Source organism: Nematostella vectensis, chromosome 12 (assembly GCF_932526225.1).
Source record: "Nematostella vectensis chromosome 12, jaNemVect1.1, whole genome shotgun sequence".
Taxonomy (NCBI): domain Eukaryota; kingdom Metazoa; phylum Cnidaria; class Anthozoa; order Actiniaria; family Edwardsiidae; genus Nematostella; species Nematostella vectensis.
In genome coordinates, this window is record NC_064045.1 from 15,106,744 (window position 1) to 15,126,271 (window position 19,528).

The following is a 19,528-nucleotide window of genomic DNA, read 5'->3' on the forward strand; positions in this document are numbered from 1 at the left end:
GCTTAGAATTAATAGTACAGAGCTCCAAAGCTGGACCTGGAGATATTTTGTTTGGCTTTGGGGCAAAAAAAAACTTTTATGAAAATGGGGGAGGGGTTTTGCCGCCTCTCTGTCAATCGGTTACTAAGTCTCCCATGATGCAGTGCAGGCATGCAATGTGACCTAAACATGGCAGCTCGGGGGGGCCGGGGCAAATATGTAGGGCGCGGATTTAGGGGGATCACATCATTTTGGGCTGTCATTAAAGGGGGGTCACATGTTTTTGGGCGCCGAATTTAAGTCTAGTTTATATAATACTGAGCAAGAAAGTCATTGTTGAAATTATTCAGTTCACAATGTTTCCTACTATTGTATATCTAGTTCCATATTGTTCAGGTACCAATCTTGTCTTTATATAAATAAATTTTGAGAAACTGTAAGCAGTATCCTTAGACTCTTTTCAGACAAATCTTGCAACCAAGAGTGAAGTAGAAAACTCAATATTAAAGGCTGATCAAGGCCCACCAATGTCGGACTCACTTTTGTTTGAGCATCATAGATGTTCCGAAATTTATCAGATTGAACCTTGATATATATTTTTTTATTTAACGATATTTACTGGAAATAGTCACAATAGCAGAAAGCTATCGTATCAAGATATTAAAAAAACATATGCCCCACTTATTTTATTTTTTTACAACCCTTTAAAGTAAAATACAGATTTACTTAGTCAACGTGGTCAGTATTGCGGGTTTTGTAAATATTCTATGAGATTTTACGACCCCCTTCCCCCTTACGTCTTTAATTGCACTTTTGATTTTTTTTAATGGATATTTAGGCCGGTTAATAGGTAAATAAGCTTCACAAGGAAAAAGAGAATCGCCAAATCGCACATTATTTATTTCTATTTATTTTATGCTTTTCACATGATATCAAAACAACGGTTCCCAATACGTCTTTTTTTTCTTCGCTTATTTGGTGTCCTGTACACAATAAAATACAATAAGCCCGTGCGTTACGATGCCACGCGCCGACATAGGCAGCCCCCAAATGACTCAAGGCGCCCAAATAGACCTGTATTTTTTTTTTCATCCTATTTCTCTGCGAGCTGTGCGTGGCGTAACCGTATCACAGGTCTGGGATCCTGGTTATTGCCTCCCCATTAATGCGCGGGTTGGAATACCTTGCAAGAGTGTTGTACAGCATATTAGCCGGGAATTTCGCCTTCGGGTTCTTTACAGCCTTTCCGCAAAAGCCTTATTGTTAGCCCTCTAACTCCTGTGTCTTGCGCAAAAATGTGAAAAAAGGACTAAAAACAGAAACATTCCCCCTTCCCTTATTTCAATTCCCACACTACCAGTCAAGTTCAGATACCGCTGAACCAAGTCGGTAGTTTCCAACAATACACAGCGGTGTCTTTTGAGTCTAGCGATAGCGATGGAATTTATCTGTTTGGCGGTGGCTTCTGGCTACGGCCCTGGACTAGCCTTCCAATACAAGAACAGTTGCCACTGTAAAGAAATTCACTTTCAACTAGAATGACACAGTTCAAGATAACTTTTTGGATTCTTTTTTATAATATTCATTTTAAAAAAGTGGTGTGGTAGGTCAGTCTACCTCAGCCAGGATAATAAGGATGATACAGGCCCGGGGGGGGGGGGGGGTAGACTCCGATAAAAAGAGACGGGGGTGGTGATCGTCGGCAAAATCGATTTTAACCCTTAGAGATGGCAGAATCGAAAAAAAAACGCTAAACTTCCCCTTAGGAATAGCAATTGGTCGAATTCAGAAAAAAATCAAAATCAGAAAAGTCCTTCAACACCCCCTAAGGGATGGCAGTTGGTCGGAAATTTATACCCTAAAAGATGTGACGATCACCCCCGTCTACCTTTCTGTTTAGTCCCTTCCCCAGGGGGCATTTTTTGCTTGGCCAATCAAATTTTTTTTTACTAGAAAACTCTTTCTCTTTGTCTTTCTCTTACTATTACTCTTAGGGACGAGGTCAAAACAATCGGCCAAGCTAGGGACCCGTTTTAGGGGGGTGGGGTATGACCCGCCGCCACCCACCTTTTTTGGGATGGGGGGTATGGGAGCCCGCCGGTAACCTTACGACCCGATGTTGGTGGGAAAGGGGGGGGGGGGGGTGGTGACAACCTCACGAGACCGATGGTGATGACGGGGTGGGGGGGAAGGCAGCCCACCGATTACGACAGATGCACCAATTCAGGGAGGGTATGACAACTTCACGAGACCGATGGTGATGACGGGGTGGGGGGGAAGGCAGCCCGCCGATTACGACAGATACACCAATTCAGGGCTCATGAGCTCTTTTGAAATACGATCTACGTCATCATGCAACTTGAAATAACAGCTGGCGATTCGTCCCTTCTATAGGCAAAAAGATAACTAGGAGAATACTTCAATCGATATAAAATATAGAATCAGCATCTTGGATGAATCTAACCCTTTTTCTAGGTGTTGTACTGACAATTTTATTGTCGATAACGTTTCGTAATTATTTACTGTCGATTCCGGATCCCCATACGCTGATCAATTTTCGGCAAAAAATGAGAAGCTAACGAGACAAGAATTTATCAAATCCACGCTTCTTTTGGACAGGGCCGCCACTTAAGCAAATCATTAAGTAAAAAAGACTCTAAAAAAACTAACCAGAATTGCGTTTTTCATCGGAAATCTCAATTAATCAATAAGTAACAAGTAACCGGAATGACAAGCGCCGTAGAATGGAGCAATCTCCTGTTTTACACCGGCCCGCGTTTCCTTGCCATTACCTACAGCAATCGTCGCGTTAGATCTGGTTCTGTCACCACAGCCTGTTATATGCACCGCCTTACGGTACTCGCCCGCTTGCAGTAGAAGATAGACCAGGTAAGATACGATTGCCTTCTCCTGGCACTTAATGCTACTCACATTAAAAGAGAAAGCCAACTTTCGAATTCATTGTTGTAAATACTTCTTTTATGGTTTGCCCGTTTTTTTTTTTTTTTTTTTTTTTTTCAATTGTGAAATTTCCGGCGCTTAGTTCTACGGAACGACTCCGAAGTTAAATCAAGTAATATTGAACCAAGTAGTTCTGTAATTAGCACAAACGAAGAATCGCCATAGCTCTTGTAAAGTTGCGATCTTTTCAAACAGACAAACACTGGCACTGTAGCTCATTTCCCCTTCCCCAAAGATGTTTATGTAAGCCCCCAATGGGTAGTCAAATATAAAGCAAAAAGGGTTCCGTAAGGCAACATAAACATGAGCTGTTTTAGTATTGTTTAACCTGGCGCCGTCAGAGAGCAGAATATATATTCAACGAAAACGTTGCTAATTTGTTTGTTTTCGAGATATCCTCATTCATTCCTTTTATTTCAAACAAAAGATTCCGCAAACAAAATTTGATTCAGTAGACTTGAATTTTATACAAAACTTATACAAATGGATGCTCATAACATTTCTTGAGCCATCAAGATCGGGATTTGTGCTTTTTTATTTTTCCTGAGATCTTTTGATGCTAGAACACAAGATAGCCTGTATATTAACGCTCTTTTGTAGAACACTAATGACGTTCTACAAGAGACAAACATTTGGGCGCTCAATTTTCTGAATAATTTTTAGTACCTAACTTTTATATTCATAGATACGCTAGTCGCGCCCTGTTTATAGGCCTAACAAAGACGTTAAAGATCCCAAGTATCTTGCCTTCTCGCGTATAAATACAAAAAGCCCAAAGTGTCGTGTTCGTGAACCAGAAGAATAAATACAATACCCAAAAATCTGATAATCGACTCTGCCAAGTTTTCGTCTTTAATAAGACTGCTTCAGTGCAGACTCTGCCCTGAAGAACTCTTTAAATACCTAAGTATACATGTGAAGGTTGTAATACCTGATACAGTGTGTATATTCAGTATCTAATGACTTTAAAACTTACAAATCTAAATTGTAAGTGTATAGGTTACATTATCTGATAGTGTGTATATTCAATGTCTTATCGCTGTCCCCACGGATTACTTCATAGGTGACAACAAAGTGTAAATGTATAATGCAATCGGCCGACAGCAGGACCCGCTATTATTTTGTCTTCATAATACGTGTGACGAAAAGAACCCATTATTAAAAGGGAATTCTTGTCTATTGTTTACCGAGTTTGATGTTGGAGATTTGGATGGATCACAACTCTGTGATTCTCAATAAAGGATATAGCAATAGTCAGGAATTCATGTTGGATTCTTTCTCATCTAATGGTGAACTGTTTAGTAGCTCAGAGGAACTAGTGTCCCTTAAAATCTATATATCAAGCGATCATACTATCTAACTCTTTCTATATATCAAGCGATCATACTATCTAACTCTTTCTATATATCAAGCGATCATACTATTTAACTCTTTCTATATATCAAACTATCATACTATTTAACACTTTCTATATATCAAACTATCATACTATTTAGCACTTTCTATATATCAAACTATCATACTATTTAACACTTTCTATATATCAAACTCATACTATTTCGACCTTTTCCCTCTGATCTCAAAGGAGAGAAAAATCATATTTCAGTTTGTCAAGTTTAATTTTTTCCCTTTACAGTAAGTAAGGCTTGATCGTCGTCAAATCTTTTGTTTCAATATTCATTAGGAACTTCACATCCGTGGTACTCATTACACAGTACATTGTCTTTGGGCCTTTTCTTCTTCCCTCACTCTAACTTAGGAAACACACTTCCTTTGTTGCCCCCCACTACTTTCGGATAACATTCTCTAGTATAAGACTTGTTGATAAGTGGGGCTTCATTGGTGTTGTGAACGCTTTGCCAGCATCTCTCATTCTTTAGTATAAGACTTGTTGATAAGAGGGACTTCAGTGGTGTCGCGAAGGCTTCGCCAGCATCTCTCATTCTTTAGTATAAGACTTGTTGATAAGAGGGACTTCAGTGGTGTCATGAAGGCTTCGCCAGCATCTCTCATTCTTTAGTATAAGACTTGTTGATAAGAGGACTTTAGTGGTGTCGGGAACGCTTCGCCAGCATCTCTCATTCTTCAGTATAAGACTTGTTGATAAGAGGGACTTCAGTGGTGTCATGAAGGCTTCGCCAGCATCTCTCATTCTTTAGTATAAGACTTGTTGATAAGAGGACTTCAGTGGTGTCGTGAACGCTTCGCCAGCATCTCTCATTCTTTAGTATAACGTAACGTAACAGGATTCCCTGAGATGAACGCCTATATTATAACCTATTATTACAGAGTATTACAGAGTACGTCAGCTTTTTGTTTTTATTACAAACTGCGTTCGCTGCAACACCAAGCGAGAAGCGTGTGATAGTCGGGGGAGGTATCTTGTAGTATAACATTATTATCAAATTTCTGTGATTCCCTCAGTGTTCCTCAGTGTAAGATAGTCAGGGGGGCACGTGTCTCGTAGTATAACATGCCTGTCCCATTTCTCTAATTCCCTCAGATTACTCAGTGATGTACAATTCGACCAACACATCCCGCGAGTATGTCTTCACGCCCGCGGGACTTCCCGTGAAGATGTCCCTGACTGTGATCCAGGTGCTGTTTGGTGGGTTCGCTGTGGTTGCCAATGGCACGTACATCTATCTAAGGCGTAAGATGAAAAGAAAGTCTCACCACGTGTTTAGTAGGTCTATGACGTCATACTTCACGCAAAGTCTGGCCTGGTCTAACGTACTTTGTTGCGTCATCTCCCTCCCGCTCGTCCTCGTCCAGTATTTCGTGGACGTGTTCCAGAACGACTTCGGTTGTCGCGCCGTCAGATTCTTCCAGTTCGTCTTTCCTGTGGTTACAATGTTTAATCTCGTCGTGATTGGCGTGGAGCGGTATATGGCAACCTTTCACCCGTTCCTAGTCCCCACCGAGCGCATCACACGACGCCGAGTTATCGCAGCGTGGGGGGTAGGGGTGGTAGTAACCCTCATCCCAATCCCCACATTCGGGGGGGTCCCTTTCGATATCGATGAAGGCACCTACACCATCATTTGCAAGTACAACAACGACGTGGCGGTGTACCGAGTGATGTTCCTCACCTTCAACCTTGTGGTGTACTTCATCCCGTCCATCGCCCTTACCATCATCTCTTACCGCATCCGCCGATACATGACCAGTAACCGCTTCGTGGCCCACAATAGACAGTGCACTATACGGACTAACTCGTGGCGGTTCCAGGGTACGCGCATGTTCTCTACGCTCATCTTGGCTTTTATCTTACCCTACATGCTGTACATGGTCTACTCGGCCGTCAACATGATCCTGAGGCCCGTGCTCAGCTTCACAACAGATTACATTATAAGGTACAGTAAAACATTATCCTGGGGCCCGTGTTACCACGAACTACATCATAAGGTACAGTATGACAGTATGACTGTTCATTACCAGGAAATATACATTCATTTGCGGCAATTTACGATCAATAACGCGAATATACATTCATTTTCGTCAAAAAGCGCTCATTTGCGTGAACACAAATTTCATTAGCGATATTTACATCGCCAGTAACATTCAATCGCAAAAATCGACAGTCATTCGCGCCTTTTGTCGTTCAAAGGCGAAAAATATACTTTCATCTGCGTTTTCGTTCGACCATTAACAAAAAATCGATAAACAATTAGGCGAATTGACAGTCAACTGTGTGCAACACATATTTATTAACATCTTTATAACAAAGAGTGAAATTCAATAGCATTTATAGACAGTCATTCACGCGAATATGACCTACATTACTGGGTTTATACAAGCATTTGCGCGTTCTTTACATTAAATAACGAAAAATCTATTTCAATAACGGTGAGTCATGTTTAAGTTCTACATAGAGCATTTCGCTGCACTTTGCATTAGCCCTCGATCACCTCACCATTCAGACATCGTGGTAAATATGTTTGCATGAATCGGTACCACTGAGCGCATTTCGCAGGGGTTATAGTACCAATATTGCGCGCAAACGCGTACGGAAAACTCCCAATGCAAGGCCTTGGTCTCTAGCCGCACCCCTATCTCCCATCTGGGCTTGTACTTCTGGCCTTGAGATGTCAGCTTTTATAGCCGCTTTAAGAGAGTTTATTGCCTGCTCCACAATGTTCAAAAAGGGGCTGTAGGGTGGTAGCATTTTCAGCTCTGTATTGGGCCCGGGTATCTCAGGGTTGCGATGTGGTGGCGCTCCATCGTAAATAAATATCACCATCTCGTCCGGGTCGAGGTTAAGTCTAGCCTGCGTAAGAAAGTCGGCCTAAGTTTACAAAGACCGAATGAACCAGTTGCCGTAATCTACTCTCTTCTGTAGAACGTCAGGTCTGTTCCTTTCCGCTGGGAGGGGCCTTGCCAGCTTTTTACGGAACAACATGCCATCTAGCGTTCTCGCTACCGTGCGGTCGTGAATCCTTGGTTTCAAGGGCAGTCGCCTTCTTAGTTCTTGGTTGATACGGCTGAGAGTAGGAAGGCAGTTGTCGTTGATGATATCGTTTAGGCAGTCTCTCATCTCGTCATCTACTCTTACGTTTTTTCTTCCACCTCGTGGTCTTTCTTCAATTCTCCCTTCTCGTATGTATCTAGCAACGATACCACGGGCTGTGGAAGGGTTGACCCCCAATGTGTCCGCCACCAGGAGATAATATTTTTCTTCATCTTCGAATGACCGTATAATTCACTCGAGGTGCTCAAAGGGGATTCTATATTTCTTGGAGGCATTGCAACGGTACTGAACAATAGCACGAACTGTACAGTATTGCCGAACAGAAAAAAATACTGCACAATGTTGTCTACATTTATCCGTTATTTGTTTGGAAAGGGTTGCATAACCTTTTGTCAGAATGCGAAAGCTTATAAAATATCTAGTTTGGTAAAAAAAAACCACTCAAATGATCTATTGTTTTATTGAAAAAAGATTTTTGGTTAATGAATGCAAAGAAGGTCTAAATGTTTGTATAATCGCACTAATTTATTTCATGTCCGTATAAATGGTTGTCTATAAATTCAATTGAATTCACTCTTTTTGTTAAAGATGTCAATAAACACTAATAAATATAAGTTAAATTCATATGACTGTCAATTCGCACATTTGTCTATAGATTTTTTGTTAATGATCGAATAAACACGCAGATTAAAGTACATTTTTCGCCTTCGAATGACGAAAGGCGCGAATGACTGTCGGTTTTTGCGATTGAATGTTACTGGCGATGTAAATATCGCTAATGATATTTGTGTTCACGCAAATGAGCGCTTTTTGACGAAAATGAATGTATATTCGCGTTATTGATCGTGAATTGCCGCATATGAATGTACATTTCCTGGTAATGAACAGCAAAAGGTGTACATCATACGGTTGGGCTAATTATGTACGTTGCGACCACCAGGTACACGTCGGGGGTGCTGGCGTATGGTAACGCCGCCCTCAGTCCTATCATCGTGTTCACCAACATGCGTGACGTTCGCCAGACGCTCATGGATTCTCTGAGAAAGCTCACTCGCAATCGCCGCAACGCCGTGCACACCTCCCCGGAAACATGGACAGAGGAGAGGTCGCTTAGCCGGCACAGGGAGCCCAATTATATGGTTCACGACAGGGTTCCCAATGTGCACTTTGTGCGACCAAACACTGTTTCACTAAATGTGACAGAAGTGTATGATTTGGCTTAAAATGTAACACTTAAGTTTCTGCCAACCTCGTTCCCATAGTTTTTTGTTTATTTTTATCAATAAGACCCGTGGTCTGAACTGAGTGTCCGTTACATGCCTATGTCAAATCTTTGAATGCTCGAGAGGTCTAGCGGAACCATGTGAAAAGTTAAGCATGGCTCGCAATGTGCGTCTGCATATAACAGTTAATCAACGCTGCTTTGTAAAAAAAAAACGCGGTAAAGTTTTATTACTTTTTATTGACAATAAGCTTCGCATCTTATGATAACAAAGCATCCACATTCACTCCTTAATTTTTACCAATAAAATTGCGTGTAGTACCAGCATTGGAACCCTGATGTGGCGATATCGCAAGGAACAGACATCGATTCGACCGGCTAGATGTGAAATATCGCTATATCGGGGTTCAACGGTATCAGGATCACTGTGGCGTATTAGGCCTGGGGCAAACGCCGTTCTTTTCATGTTTCGAACCCAAATACATGCAAATGAACATAGAACGATCGAGATGGTTTATATGGATGCATATGGACGGCGTTGGCTCTAGACGTTAGAGTGCATTCTATAAATGTCTATTTCCATTTGTTCCTTGTTACAACGGCTTCCTTGTGTCATAAGACAAGAAAAGGAGAATAAATAAGGACAAAGCCCACTAAGACCTCTTGAGGTAACGGCTAGTTTTGAATGCGACTCAGCAGCATATCATGGGCATTGTGAACACGCATGCGCACAGCCAGCCATCGCAAGACTGTAGAGCCTCAGTCTCATTCGCGGAGACAACACACCCACGTGTTTCTTGTCCCTTTGTTACTCGCAACGAAGGTGAGTGGCTCTGGGAACGAGTTTGGTAGAATATCGGTTACATCGGATGTATTGTTTCACTGGTGTCACGTCATACGCGACGTTTTCGTCACGTCTTTAGAGTAACACTTCGTTTTAATATTTTAGTCATGTGGCACTACACGTCACGTTATTTAAGAAACACATTTGCGTTATAACCTTTCACGTCTTGTGTGCCAATTTCTGTCATGCATCATGTGTTTGTTACTTGTTTCATATCACTTGTGTAACACAGGTTTTCATAGGTTTCCACAGGCTTTGATACTAGTCATCTCTCGCTATCTTATTATCGAACTGTACGAGCTTGTAGTAGCGCCCGGAATTTATCACGTCTCTTTGTGGCACTAGGCCGACTAGCAGCAGAGTGCGGCGAATGTTCAATATCCATCATGTCCATTATAGATGTCTTCCTCCACTTCCTCCTCGACTTCCTCGCCGTCATCCTCGTCCAGTCCCCCTTTGTGCGGCTTTTCGGCACCCATTCCTCTCCCCATGGGGACCCCCACGGCATTGTGGATAGCTTCTATTGTCTTGAGATTGACATAGTAGGCCATGTTGACGCTAGGGACGCGCTGCCGCATGTCCTCCATCACCGTGTACGCCTAGATAATAGAGAATACACAGTTTACGCCTAGATAATAGAGAATACACAGTTTACGCCTAGATAAGAGAATACACAGTTTACGCCTAGATAAGAGAATACACAGTGTACGCCTAGATAAGAGAATACACAGTGTACGCCTAGATAAGAGAATACACAGTTTACGCCTAGATAAGAGAATACACAGTTTACGCCTAGATAATAGAGAATACACAGTTTACGCCTAGATAAGATAATACACAGTTTACGCCTAGATATTAGAGAATACACAGTTTACGCCTAGATAAAAGAATACACAGTTTACGCCTAGATAAAAGAATACACAGTTTACGACTAGATAAGAGAGAATACACAGTTTACGCCTAGATAAGAGAGAATACACAGTTTACGCCTAGATAAGAGAAGACAGTTTATTGGTGTGGGATATCTGGTTATTGGTGTGGAATATCTGTTTATTGGTGTGGAATGTCTGGTTAATGGTGTGGACTATCTGGTTAATGGTGTGGAATATCTGGTTATTGGTGTAGGATATCTGGTTAATGGTGTGGGATGTCTGGTTATTTGTGTGGGACATCTGGTTATTGGTGTGGGATATCTGGTTATTGGTGTAGAATATCTGGTTAATGGTGTGGGATATCTGGTTATTGGTGTGGGACATCTGGTTATTGGTGTGGGATATCTGGTTATTGGTGTAGAATATCTGGTTAATGGTGTGGGATATCTGGTTAATGGTGTGGGATATCTGGTTATTGGTGTGGAATATCTGGTTAATGGTGTGGGATATCTGGTTAATGGTGTGGGATATCTGGTTATTGGTGTGGAATATCTGGTTAATGGTGTGGGATATCTGGTTATTGGTGTGGAATATCTGGTTAATGGTGTGGGATATCTGGTTAATGGTGTGGGATATCTGGTTATTGGTGTGGGATATCTGGTTATTGGTGTGGGATATCTGGTTAATGGTGTGGGATATCTGGTTATTGGTGTGGGATATCTGGTTAATGGTGTGGGATATCTAGTTATTGGTGTGGGATGTCTGGTTATTGGTGTGGGATATCTGGTTAATGGTGTGGGACATCTGGTTATTGGTGTGGTATATCTGGTTAATGGTGTGGGATGTCTGGTTATTGGTGTGGGATATCTGGTTATTGGTGTGGGATATCTAGTTATTGGTGTGGGATGTCTGGTTATTGGTGTGGTATATCTGGTTAATGGTATGGGATGTCTGGTTATTGGTGTGGGATATCTGGTTAATGGTGTGGGATATCTGGTTATTGGTGTGGTATATCTGGTTAATGGTGTGGGATATCTGGTTATTGGTGTGGGATGTCTGGTGGCCTGGATGTACCTTTGAGAAGTTCTGCTGGCGGGCGTAATGCTCAATTATGAGCCCATAGATATCACCTACTCGTACAGCGGTCTCTAAATCAGGCTCCTCCAGAAGAATATGGCAGAGTTTGACCGACTCCTCGGGGTCTTCCTCATACGACCTACAACATATGACAAAGAGTTAACAGTGCTCTTATAGAACATACGATAAACCGTTAACAGCGCTCGTATACAACTTGATTGTACGACAGGACTGTCTCTACTACACGCACAGAATGCTGGGAGGGGGGGTCTCGTACCGTCTGGCCTGGACAAACTTCTTGACAAATCCGATCCTCTGCTTGAGGAAGGCGACCTTCTCTTCTTGGTCCGTGGAGTTCTTCATCTTGGCCTTCGCCATGCACTTGTACGCCTCAGTCAGTGCGCCAAGCGCCTTGTCATAATTCTGGTACTCGTCAATCTCAACCTATTGGGTGAGATAACATGAGCATATCACAAATAACCTTATAAACGATAAAAATTCGGCAGAGTTTAAGTAATACCAGTGTATTTGGTGTATTGATATTATATACATAAGTATACCACAAATACCCGTAACTACAAACCTGCCATAACATGAGTATATCACAAATACCCGTAACTACAAACCTGCCATAACATAAGTATATCACAAATATCCGTGACTACGAACCTGCCATAACATAAGTATATCACAAATATCTGCAACTACAAACCTGCTATAAACATAAGTATATCACAAATATCTGTAACTACAAACCTGCTATAAACATAAGTATATCACAAATATCCGTAACTACAAACCTGCCATAACATGAGAATATCACAAATACCAGTAACTACAAACCTGACATAACATGAGTATAACACAAATACCCGTGACTACAAACCTGCTATAACATAAGTATATCACAAATACCCACAACTACAAACCTGCTATAAACATAAGTATATCACAAATATCCGTAACTACAAACCTGCCATAACATGAGTATATCACAAATACCCGTAACTACAAACCTGCCATAACATAAGTATATCACAAATATCCGTGACTACGAACCTGCCATAACATAAGTATATCACAAATATCTGCAACTACAAACCTGCTATAAACATAAGTATATCACAAATATCTGTAACTACAAACCTGCTATAAACATAAGTATATCACAAATATCCGTAACTACAAACCTGCCATAACATGAGAATATCACAAATACCAGTAACTACAAACCTGACATAACATGAGTATAACACAAATACCCGTGACTACAAACCTGCTATAACATAAGTATATCACAAATACCCACAACTACAAACCTGCCATAACATAAGTATATCACAAATATCCGTAACTACAAACCTGCCATAAGTTTATCACAAATATCCGTGACTACAAACCTGCCATAACATAAGTTTATCACAAATATCCGTAACTACAAACCTGCCATAACATAAGTTTATCACAAATATCCGTGACTACAAACCTGCCATAACATAAGTATATCACAAATATCCGTAACTACAAACCTGCCATAACATAAGTATATCACAAATACCCACAACTACAAACCTGCCATAACATGAGAATATCACAAATACCAGTAACTACAAACCTGCCATAACATAAGTATATCACAAATATCCGTAACTACAAACCTGCCATAACATAAGTATATCACAAATATCCGTAACTACAAACCTGCCATAACATAAGTATATCACAAATACCCACAACTACAAACCTGCCATAACATGAGAATATCACAAATACCAGTAACTACAAACCTGGCATAACATGAGTATATCACAAATACCCGTGACTACAAACCTGCTATAACATAAGTATATCACAAATACCCACAACTACAAACCTGCCATAACATGAGTATATCACAAATACCCGTAACTACGAATCATACAGACAATTTGACGCACCTGTGCACATGCGTCGTAGAAGCCTGCGAGTGAGTCTAGAGCTCGGCCCTTTGTGTAGAAGCCGATAATGTTCTTCATGACTTCCGGGTCTTTGCGCCAGTCCAGTGATTGAAGGTAGTTGGCCGCCATCACATAGATCTCCCGCTGTCGGGACACACCCGCAAAGAACACAATCTTCTCTGTATCTCCTGACTTCAGCAGCGCCTTCATTGCCTAAGGGGATAAGTAGGCTATTACTGATAAGTAGGCTATTACTGATAAGTAGGCTACTAGTGATGAGTAGGCTACTAGTGATGAGTAGGCTATTAGTGATAAGTAGGCTACTAGTGATAAGTAGGCTATTAGTGATAAGTAGGCTATTAGTGATAAGTAAGCTATTAGTGATAAGTAGGCTATTAGTGATAAGTAGGCTACTAGTGATAAGTAGGCTACTAGTGATAAGTAGGCTACTAGTGATAAGTAGGCTATTAGTGATAAGTAGGCTATTAGTGATAAGTAGGCTACTAGTGATAAGTAGGCTACTAGTGATAAGTAGGCTATTGGTGATAAGTAGGCTATTAGTGATAAGTAGGCTATTAGTGATAAGTAGGCTACTAGTGATAAGTAGGCTACTAGTGATAAGTAGGCTATTAGTGATAAGTAGGCTACTAGTGATAAGTAGGCTATTAGTGATAAGTAGGCTATTAGTGATAAGTAGGCTACTAGTGATAAGTAGGCTACTAGTGATAAGTAGGCTACTAGTGATAAGTAGGCTACTAGTGATAAGTAGGCTATTAGTGATAAGTAGGCTATTAGTGATAAGTAGGCTGCTAGTGATAAGTAGGCTATTAGTGATAAGTAGGCTACTAGTGATAAGTAGGCTACTAGTGATAAGTAGGCTACTAGTGATAAGTAGGCTACTAGTGATAAGTAGGCTACTAGTGATAAGTAGGCTACTAGTGATAAGTAGGCTATTAGTGATAAGTAGGCTATTAGTGATAAGTAGGCTACTAGTGATAAGTAGGCTACTAGTGATAAGTAGGCTACTAGTGATAAGTAGGCTACTAGTGATAGGTAGGCTATTAGTGATAAGTAGGCTATTAGTGATAAGTAGGCTATTATTGATAAGTAGGCTATTAGTGATAAGTAGGCTACTAGTGATAAGTAACATATTCCTGTATTCACTCTTCATAGCTCCTACTAGTATCCCTACCTTCATATTGTTGCCGGCCTGCGTGTATTTCTTGTTCCTACTAATATTCCTACCTTCATCTTGTTGCCGGCCTGCGTGTATTTCTTGTTCATACTAGTACTCCTACCTTCATCTTGTTGCCAGCCTGCGTGTATTTCTTGTTCATACTAGTACTCCTACCTTCATCTTGTTGCCGGCCTGCGTGTATTTCTTGTTCATACTAGTACCCCTACCTTCATCTTGTTGCCGGCCTGCGTGTATTTCTTGTTCATACTAGTACCCCTACCTTCATCTTGTTGCCCGCCTGCGTGTATTTCTTGTTCATACTAGTACCCCTACCTTCATCTTGTTGCCGGCCTGCGTGTATTTCTTGTTCATACTAGTACCCCTACCTTCATCTTGTTGCCGGCCTGCGTGTATTTCTTGTTCATACTAGTACCCCTACCTTCATCTTGTTGCCGGCCTGCGTGTATTTCTTGTTTATACTAGTCATCTTGTTGCCGGCCTGCGTGTATTTCTTGTTCATACTAGTACCCCTACCTTCATCTTGTTGCCGGCCTGCGTGTATTTCTTGTTTATACTAGTACCCCTACCTTCATCTTGTTGCCGGCCTGCGTGTATTTCTTGTTTATACTAGTACCCCTACCTTCATCTTGTTGCCGGCCTGCGTGTATTTCTTGTTCATACTAGTACCCCTACCTTCATCTTGTTGCCGGCCTGCGTGTATTTCTTGTTCATACTAGTATTCCTACCTTCATCTTGTTGCCGGCCTGCGTGTATTTCTTGTTCATACTAGTACCCCTACCTTCATCTTGTTGCCGGCCTGCGTGTATTTCTTGTTCATACTAGTACCCCTACCTTCATCTTGTTGCCGGCCTGCGTGTATTTCTTGTTCATACTAGTATTCCTACCTTCATCTTGTTGCCGGCCTGCGTGTATTTCTTGTTCATACTAGTACCCCTACCTTCATCTTGTTGCCGGCCTGCGTGTATTTCTTGGTGGCAAGGTGGTAAGACCCTTGGTGCATGGCGCACTCTGCGATGCGCTCTAGCATCGTCACACGATTCTCTGCACCTTTGGGTAGCGTCATCTTCTCACCCAGTTCCTCCGTGATCACAACATTATGCCTCATGCACAAGTCGAGCGCATCCGAGAACTAAAAAAGAGAGACGTATTTCAGACAAACAGGTACAGGTCAGAAACCTCGGAGAACATGTGTGAATCAAGACTTGCACCCCATCACCTTTAAATAAGTTAACACGTGCGAATCAAGACTTGTACCCCATCACCTTTAAGTAAGTTAGCACGTGTGAATCGAGCATTGCACTCCATCACCTTTAAGTAACTTAACACGTGTGAATCGAGCTTTGCACTCCATCACCTTTAAGTAAGTTAACACGTGTGAATCAAGCCTTGCACTCCATCAATTTTAAGTAAGTGAATACGGCCTTATCATCTTTAAGTATCAAAGTGTAGCGTACCTTCTTGCCGACCACAAGCAGGTCGACCGCCCTGTCGTACTGGCCATGATCCATGAAGAACGCAGAACACTTGTCAATCATCACTGGGTCCGTGTGCTCGTCAAGGTCTTCGGCAACCACCTGAAGTGCGGCGAACTGCTGAGTGGCGAAACATAGCTCCAAGGCTTTACTGATGTTTCCACCCTGAAATATGACAAAGTTAGCTATGATTTAGACATTACCGCCCTGAAATATGGCTAAGCTATCCATTCACAGTATACTGTGATGGCTGTTAGACAAATTGCTGCATTACAGTAATGGCAACTTTAAAATGCTATACACAACTAAGTCTATAAAGTACTGGAGTGAACTAAAGAATTCTATACACAGTTATAAAGTATTGGAGTGAGTTATAGAAAGGGAAACAAAACTATAAAATACTGGGGTGAGCTATAGAATGCTATACACAACTATAAAGTATTGTAACCCTAACCTTACATATAACCATAACATAATCCTAACCCCCAGCTATAGAATGCTTACTACCTTGTGGTAAAGCATAACTGCTTTGTCTTGCATGTTGGGCTGGGATTCGTAATACCTAAAACACAATTTATTAATCCATAATTTTACATTATACATTAATCCATTATAACTTGAGATATTACATTAATCAAATTATCAACGATCAGTAAGATTCTTTTTTTTTTGGAAACAACTGAAAAATATTCATAGAATGTAAGAAGAAAAATCTAAATGACCAAAAATATATATATATATAACTTTCAGGGAAATAGACCAATCTTGAATGGCAAATGAAAAAAGGGGCCAACTTCCCCCGATAGAAAAAAGAAAAAGAAAAATCTGGAATGGTTCCAAGAAAAGTGAAGGCTTACCTTGCGACATCAATCATATCCTGCTGGGTACTGAGAAGTGCGAGGTTCATCAGCTCATTGTCTAGGCCGTGTTCCTAACATGAAAACAGAATGACAAAACAAACAAACACTGATAAGTTAGGAGAATTGCAGAAATCATCAGGCAGTTCACATTTGTAAAGGAGTGGTACTTTTTGAACATGAATCGAGTTATACTGATCGCACATGAACATGCTCGAAGATCCAGCATACTTTGCGGGCGCTCCAAAAGGTCACCCTGTGTAAGAGCCGCTGAATGCACACGTTTGGAGTTGGACTGTTCGCACATAAATAGCTTTGTACTGGTCGCACATAAATAGCTTCGTACTGTTCGCACACAAATGGAGTTGTACTGTTCGCACATAAATAGCTTTGTACTGTTCGCACATAAATAGCTTTGTACTGTTCAGACATAAATAGCTTTGTACTGTTCGCACATAAATAGCTTTGTACTGTTCGCACATAAATGGAGTTGTACTGTTCGCACATAAATAGCTTTGTACTGTTCGCACATAAATGGAGTTGTACTGTTCGCACATAAATGGAGTTGTACTGTTCGCACATAAATAGCTTTGTACTGTTCGCACATAAATAGCTTTGTACTGTTCGCACATAAATAGCTTTGTACTGTTCGCACATAAATGGAGTTGTACTGTTCGCACATAAATGGAGTTGTACTGTTCGCACATCAATAGCTTTGTACTGTTTGCACATAAATAGCTTTGTACTGTTCGCACATAAATGGAGTTGTACTGTTCGCGCATAAATAGCTTTGTACTGTTCGCACATAAATAGCTTTGTACTGTTTGCACATAAATGGAGTTGTACTGTTCGCAAATAAATGGAGTTGTACTGTTCGCACATAAATAGCTTTGTACTGTTCGCACATAAATGGAGTTGTACTGTTCGCACATAAATAGCTTTGTACTGTTCGCACATAAATAGCTTTGTACTGTTTGCACATAAATGGAGTTGTACTGTTCGCAAATAAATGGAGTTGTACTGTTCGCAAATAAATGGAGTTGTACTTTTCGCACATAAATAGCTTCGTACTGTTCGCACATAAATGGAGTTGGACTGTTCGCACATAAATGGAGTTGTACTGTTCGCACATAAATAGCTTTGTACTATTCGCGCATAAATAGCTTTGTACTGTTCGCACATAAATAGCTTTGTACTGTTCGCACATAAAAAGCTTTGTACTGTTCGCACATAAATAGCTTTGTACTGTTTGCACATAAATGGAGTTGTACTGTTCGCACATAAATGGAGTTGTACTGTTCGCACATAAATGGAGTTGTACTGTTCGTGTACTGTTCGCACATAAATGGAGTTGTACTGTTCGCACATAAATAGCTTTGTACTGTTCGCACATAAATAGCTTTGTACTGTTCGCACATAAATAGCTTTGTACTGTTCGCAAATAAATAGCTTTGTACTGTTCGCACATAAATAGCTTTGTACTGTTCGCACATAAATAGCTTTGTACTGTTCGCACATAAATAGCTTTGTACTGTTCGCACACAAATGGAGTTGTACTGTTCGCACATAAATAGCTTTGTACTGTTCGCACATAAATAGCTTTGTACTGTTCGCACATAAATGGAGTTGTACTGTCCGCACATAAATAGCTTTGTACTGTTCGCACATAAATGGTGTTGGACTGTTCGCACATAAATGGTGTTGGACTGTTCGCACATAAATGGAGTTGTACTGTTCGCACATAAATAGCTTTGTACTGTTCGCACATAAATAGCTTTGTACTGTTCGCGCATAAATAGCTTTGTACTGTTCGCACATAAATAGCTTTGTACTGTTCGCACATAAAAAGCTTTGTACTGTTCGCACATAAATAGCTTTGTACTGTTCGCACATCAATAGCTTTGTACTGTTCGCACATAAATGGAGTTGTACTGTTCGCACATCAATAGCTTTGTACTGTTCGCAAATAAATGGAGTTGTACTGTTCGCACATAAATGGAGTTGTACTGTTCGCACATAAATAGCTTTGTACTGTTCGCACATAAATAGCTTTGTACTGTTTGCACATAAATAGCTTTGTACTGTTCGCACATAAATAGCTTTGTACTGTTCGCACATAAATAGCTTTGTACTGTTTGCACATAAATAGCTTTGTACTGTTCGCACATAAATAGCTTTGTACTGTTCGCACATAAAAAGCTTTGTACTGTTCGCACATAAATAGCTTTGTACTGTTCGCACATCAATAGCTTTGTACTGTTCGCACATAAATGGAGTTGTACTGTTCGCACATCAATAGCTTTGTACTGTTCGCACATAAATGGAGTTGTACTGTTCGCACATAAATGGAGTTGTACTGTTCGCACATAAATAGCTTTGTACTGTTCGCACATAAATAGCTTTGTACTGTTCGCACATAAATGGAGTTGTACTGTTCGCTCATAAATGGAGTTGTACTGTTCGCGCATAAATGGAGTTGTACTGTTCGCGCATAAATGGAGTTGTACTGTTCGCGCATAAATGGAGTTGTACTGTTCGCTCATAAATGGAGTTGTACTGTTCGCGCATAAATGGAGTTGTACTGTTCGCACATAAATGGAGTTGTACTGTTTGCACATAAATGAAGTTGTACTGTTCG

At 40.8% G+C, this 19,528-nt stretch overlaps 2 protein-coding genes across 5 annotated transcripts in view; one reads left to right on the plus strand and one right to left on the minus strand.

Moving 5' to 3' along the window:
* The first annotated feature begins 2,496 nt into the window (after positions 1–2,496).
* Positions 2,497–8,704, plus strand: LOC5506925 (trace amine-associated receptor 5). 2 transcript variants are annotated; one of them, XM_032375371.2, is made up of 3 exons: positions 2,497–2,868; positions 5,444–6,296; positions 8,352–8,704. In XM_032375371.2, the coding sequence occupies exons 2-3, from the start codon at positions 5,455–5,457 to the stop codon at positions 8,632–8,634; spliced, it is 1,125 nt and encodes a 374-aa protein (XP_032231262.2). In that variant the 5' UTR covers positions 2,497–2,868; positions 5,444–5,454; the 3' UTR covers positions 8,635–8,704. The 2 variants fall into 2 exon arrangements, with proteins under 2 accessions (XP_032231262.2, XP_032231263.2); XM_032375372.2 differs by lacking the exon at positions 2,497–2,868 and having other exon boundaries at positions 5,434–6,296.
* A 149-nt stretch (positions 8,705–8,853) lies between these two features.
* The window catches only part of LOC5506916 (intraflagellar transport protein 140 homolog), a 32,105-nt gene continuing 21,430 nt past the window's right edge, over positions 8,854–19,528 (minus strand). For all 3 annotated transcript variants that reach the window (XM_048719930.1, XM_048719929.1, XM_048719931.1), the window contains 8 exons: positions 16,891–16,964; positions 16,541–16,595; positions 16,016–16,198; positions 15,499–15,690; positions 13,364–13,576; positions 11,704–11,870; positions 11,424–11,565; positions 8,854–10,076 (listed from right to left, as the gene is read on the minus strand). In XM_048719930.1, the coding sequence (XP_048575887.1) occupies positions 9,852–10,076; positions 11,424–11,565; positions 11,704–11,870; positions 13,364–13,576; positions 15,499–15,690; positions 16,016–16,198; positions 16,541–16,595; positions 16,891–16,964 (1,251 nt within the window). In that variant the 3' untranslated portion in view covers positions 8,854–9,851. The remainder of the gene's footprint in view (positions 10,077–11,423; positions 11,566–11,703; positions 11,871–13,363; positions 13,577–15,498; positions 15,691–16,015; positions 16,199–16,540; positions 16,596–16,890; positions 16,965–19,528) is intronic.